This window comes from Mya arenaria, chromosome 12 (genome assembly GCF_026914265.1).
Source record: "Mya arenaria isolate MELC-2E11 chromosome 12, ASM2691426v1".
NCBI lineage: Eukaryota > Metazoa > Mollusca > Bivalvia > Myida > Myidae > Mya > Mya arenaria.
Window position 1 is genome coordinate 43,587,569 of NC_069133.1, and position 5,348 is coordinate 43,592,916.

Below are 5,348 nucleotides of genomic sequence, written 5' to 3' on the forward strand. Positions count from 1 at the left end.
TACATTGGTACATCAACTACAAGTAAATATTAAACTAAATGTTCATTGAATATGTTTCAACATGTCTTAAGGGAAAACGATCATGTGATGCATACCGTTGAATCGCGTTAATAGACATTATTTTGCCAGCCATCTCCACATTTAATTGCTGTTAAAACTGATTTGAACAATATTTGTTACAGTAAATAAAAAATGTAGTAACATACACACATAAGGAGAACACAACAATGTACTAGTGAATTCCTTTTTATTCAAACAAATCAACACAGTGCCATTATACTATTTTGATTGGAAAGTCTGAAGTATGTGTTTCATATTGTCAAAAGTCGTTTTCGTGTGAATGCAAACGGATATGTTCATCAAAATCCCTGGGATACGGTACGAACAAACAGTCATTTATGAAATTTGCTCAACACTTAAACACAAACACATATGTAGGTAAAGATACATGTTTAGCCTTGCAATCAATACTACCACTAAATTATGCTGATGATGAAATTTTCGATGGTTTAACTTAAGGCATACCGCACCAAAAAAAATCAGGTTATGCATGGTTTCACCGCTGTTTATTCTTATACTTTTAATTTAAACTTTATTTAATTTTACAACGATTGTGAAACAAGCTATAACAACTTATATTAATCACTCTCGTTGGCACGATGTTGCGCGAGAGTGTGGTCTTGTGTTGTGGGGGAAACCGGAGACCCCGGAGAAAACCCACTTGTCCGGCTTGGTGACCACTAACCAAACTCACATGCGGCCAGGCCGGGAATCGAACCCGGGTCGCTTTGGTGAGAAGCGAGTGCGCTAACCACTGCGCTAACCGGACAACCTCTTATACTTTTGTCCAATAGTTTCCGTGTTCGGTAATATCACTTCATTTACATATCAGATATTTTACCTCTACTTTGTTATTTTAAATATTTATTTTCAAAACATCACTATTAGATAAATAATTGAAGGTTATCTACTGGCATTCGATGTTACGAATGTGGTTGTCAAGAGTAAAATTAGGATGGCAGATAGCATTGTGCTCGTCAGAAAAACGTGATCTTTATAATAATTGAATTTCGTTATATAGCTATTTCAATGGTCATGATTGATGTATTATTTTAATATCTTAAATAAAAACTGGTTAAACCGGAACAATTCTTTTGCGTTTTATTCATATCTAACTTACATAACACACGGCAAGAATACATTATACTGACAAGAAATAAAAATAACATATGAAATATTGTAAACAAATCAATTGTTCTTTTGTCAAAATGCCTTAATAAGCCCATCATTTATTTTATCTACATACACAAAAAATCAGTAAAAACGGCAATGTTTTATAATTACATAAATCAATTATCAATGAAGTATTCATGACTTTGGAACAAGATTTGATTTTTAAGAATTAAGCATACTTATTTCGTTTACTTATTTCCTTTCGAGTGTGTGTTTGGTTAATTCATGATAGATAAATTCAAAGTTTCCGACCGTTGAACATACATTTGGTTACAACGTGTCACCGTCGGTAATTTCGGTGTACTACTATACCAATATCATTCCAGGTTCACCTAATGGTAAAATAATAGTTAATTATGATATGTTGTCTTTGGGATAGCACCAGGGCGCACAAATTAACCCTGCTAATTGTTAACAGTGCAGTAAGCACAGTCTTTAGCAATGATGGACTTATTTGAATCCAATGTAGTTAGCATTTCATTGTTGCTTCGAGGTAATGCTGGATTCTCTTTTCCTAGTTGATGGTTGGAAAAAAATGTCCCGAATACCCTGTTTGCTTACCAAGACATGGACAATGACAAGAAGTGATAAATAATGCATATGCAAACGACTTAGAACATGGTAATCCTTCATAGAGCTAACGGAGGATTGGGTCAGGACTTGTAACCAATTCGGGTATGTTGCCACATTATTCTGCACCAAACTCTACTCAATGATCAGGACTTAAATCCAGCCGCCCGCAGCCGTTTTGCGAACACCAAAACAATGACATGTGGTCAGGGCATGGCACATCTTCTATTTTCGAATTGATCATGAATTGACCCAAGGTCTAGACGGGATGGTGATATGAATGCAGCAACTATGACATTCCGTCAGAATAAACTATGGCATATGTGGTCAGGAGTCGGTTCGAGTTCTAGGCGGGCTAGTTGCCACAACGTCTTGTTTCAACTCCTCAATATCCCTCTTGAATTTGGCCCGTCGATTCTGAAACCACGTGATCACCTGGGCGCACGTGAGGCCTAACTTTCCCGCTATCTCGTCTCTGTCGGATGGTGTGAGGTATTTCTGTAACACGAAACGTTTTTCAAGTTCATATATCTGTTGGTTTGTAAATGCAGTCCTTGTTTTTCGTTTCTTCTTTGGTAGTTGGTTTTTATTCTGTTCTTCGTGCTCACGTTTTTGCCGCTCCTCTGAAAAGATAAATGCATAACAGTTAAACAATAGATATCAGGTGGGGTTTTTTGGCAATTTGTTTGTTTTCAATGCATGTTTTTCCTGCAAAATTTAAATAAAGTATCACAGTCAGAAATTCTGAAAAAAAATGTAGTCGACGGTTCTCATTGAAGAAGGTATGTTTTAATGACTATAGAATAGTTACTGTTTAAGTTATAAAAGCCCACAAATAAATGGCATTACGACCACACTGACCAAAACACAATATCGAAAAAACTGTAGAACTATACAAGACAAAATCGTGGGATAACGGCAAAACACATCAACGTCGTCTCATGAGTCTTGTAACGTCTATGTATTTTTCAATGTTTTACGTTGCCTCAAAACCAAGTTTATCGGGGGTTACTTAAGAGTTTTAATTATATGCACAGTTTATAAAGGAATTGTGATTTTATGCACGATTTATTTAGGATTGTTGATTATATATACAGTTTACTTGGGTCGATGTACAGATTATCAGGGAGTTTTGATTCCATGTTCAGTTTATTTAAAAGTTTTGATTCTCTGTACAGTTTATTTAGGATCGTTGTCTCGATGCACGATTTATTCAAGACTTTTTATTTAATGTACTGCATGATAGTTTGTTTCGATGTATACACTATGATGGCAATTTCAATAACAATTTGTTTACCACTAGAATTTTATATAACTGTTGACTCAAATACCAACCTTCATAATGTGTGTACTGATATACCTTCGGAGTATTGAGGCATGCCATTTTCTAATAATATGTTATGATATAGTGTGTAGATAAATATGAATTAATTTTATAATTTACGATAGTACGTCTGTCGCACAGACTGACAGGGCAGACCTCCCAGGGAGATGACGCATTGCTAAACTGCGATGGAGGAATTAAACAATCATGACAAAGTCTACTGCCAATTAATTTGACTTGTTTTCTGTTGAACAATTACTACGATTTCCATGATTAACATATGACAGAGTGGGCATACTCGTCCGTGTTTTATTAATAAATGATGATAACTATTATGAATAATCATTGTCTGTATATGTTTGTATCTAAATAAATGTTCTGTTCTGTTTCATTTTTCAAATTATTATTAATATGTTATTTTTATGATCACAGTCGTTATTTCTTTAACAATTAGCGATGTTCTGTGTTTATGTTTTGAAATGTTTATTCCTCATTCTGATTTTAGGACCTGTCTTTACAAACAAAACCTTGACCTAACTCGTCCAGTTTAATTAGTAAAGGTATATATCACGCTTCCAATATGAATGACGCAACGCCATTGGTCCAGGACTGGTCACGTGGTGACCCCATATTTTTCCATATTTGGTCACCAAATTTATATCGTACCAAAATGGCGTCTTTTTTCCGATTCCGATGAATAAATGAAAAATTTACACATGTAAACAGGTTGTCAACGTGATATATACGTTACGGGATAAGTAGGTGACCCGATATGGGATATACGGGGCGCAGGAAACAATTTTCGGATTCGTGCTTCGCTTTCACCCGATATGGTTTCCTTTACCCCGTATACCCCATATCGGGTCACCCACTAACCCCGTAACTTATAATATTTCACCGACGTGTATAGAAAAGAACGTGAACAAGGGGCATTCACTGTAGCTATTGTATATTCTTAAACATACTGGTTTCGGTAATAAACTATATAGTCATCTTTGTTTATTTTGTTCGATTCATGTGATTGGGATTTGTTTAAGCCATTATATTACGTATATAATTTAAACAGAAACGAGGGCCTCACACATATGGATTTATAAGCCTGAGTTCATTTTTTGGACAATATATTACAGACCTGTCAAGTTTGATCAGCGAACAAATTTACAAATTAGCTTGATGGATTTGAGTTCCTTGAATTTAAATGAAACATATATATAGCTAGTGCTGTCAAGAGATGTAGTAATTGAATTGGACCTACAATACAAATGAAATCTAAGCTTTCAAGAGTAATATTATCATTCTGCTTCTCAATTCTAACGCTGTGCTTTATGTTTTGTACATTAATCTTTTTATAAATTGATAAAACTTAAACAACATTTAATATTCTCTTTCTTTTTTTCTTCTCTTTGGTTTTACAACGGAGGCTTTTAACATCGTGCTATGTTGCTGAAACGGTTTATAAACAAGTCATTCAAATGGGAATCACCTGTCATATATCCTTTTACTACTTTTTACAAACCATACTGAAGGTAACTCAATGTCACAACTGTCTAAAGACATTTTCCGCTGATTTGATATGATATTTTGCGCTCCCCAAATGCACATTTGTAAAAAGATAGTAAGGTTTACAACGTACAAATAAAGCTTATGGTTTTAACATTCCATTGGCCGTAATATTTAGGTGCACTCTTACTCCTAAACAAGATTTACCACAGTTAATACAATTGTTTTAATGTACCCAAAAGGATGAATAAATGTCGAAAACAGTCCTTCTTATGAAGGATACCGAGGTCAATTTTGAACGAAAGGCGCAGAAAACACAGTATTCCTACCTTATGAGATGATAGTAGATCATAGTAAATCTTGAAGCATTCACCAATAATTTAATATTTTTGAGTTTTAGCTATTAAATACACGGTTACAATCTTGTTATCATTAATTGATATTTTCCATGAATGCATTATTTAGTAAGTAGTTAAAATGTGATCACTCAAAATATATATTTGTTATAAATGTGTATGTATTGATTCTGAATAATAGTGTCACTTTAAATTTCGAAGACAGATGATCCTATAGTTTGGCTATTATTTGAAAGTGTATTGCTTACCAATTTCTAATATGTTAAATAAGTGACAGGAAATACTTTACAGATACGGTTATAACAATTTGTAGTTTTGTTATTTTTTCATCTTGAACCGGAAGTGAAACTACCTATTTTAAAATC

The 5,348-nt window shown here is 34.1% G+C and overlaps 1 protein-coding gene across 1 annotated transcript in view; it reads right to left on the reverse strand.

Moving 5' to 3' along the window:
• Positions 1 to 325: 325 nt before the first annotated feature.
• Positions 326 to 5,348, reverse strand: part of LOC128212192 (homeobox protein Hox-B10a-like) — a 22,698-nt gene continuing 17,675 nt past the window's right edge. The window contains exon 2 of the mRNA XM_052917516.1: positions 326 to 2,426. Within this exon, the coding sequence (XP_052773476.1) occupies positions 2,131 to 2,426 (296 nt within the window). The 3' untranslated portion in view covers positions 326 to 2,130. The remainder of the gene's footprint in view (positions 2,427 to 5,348) is intronic.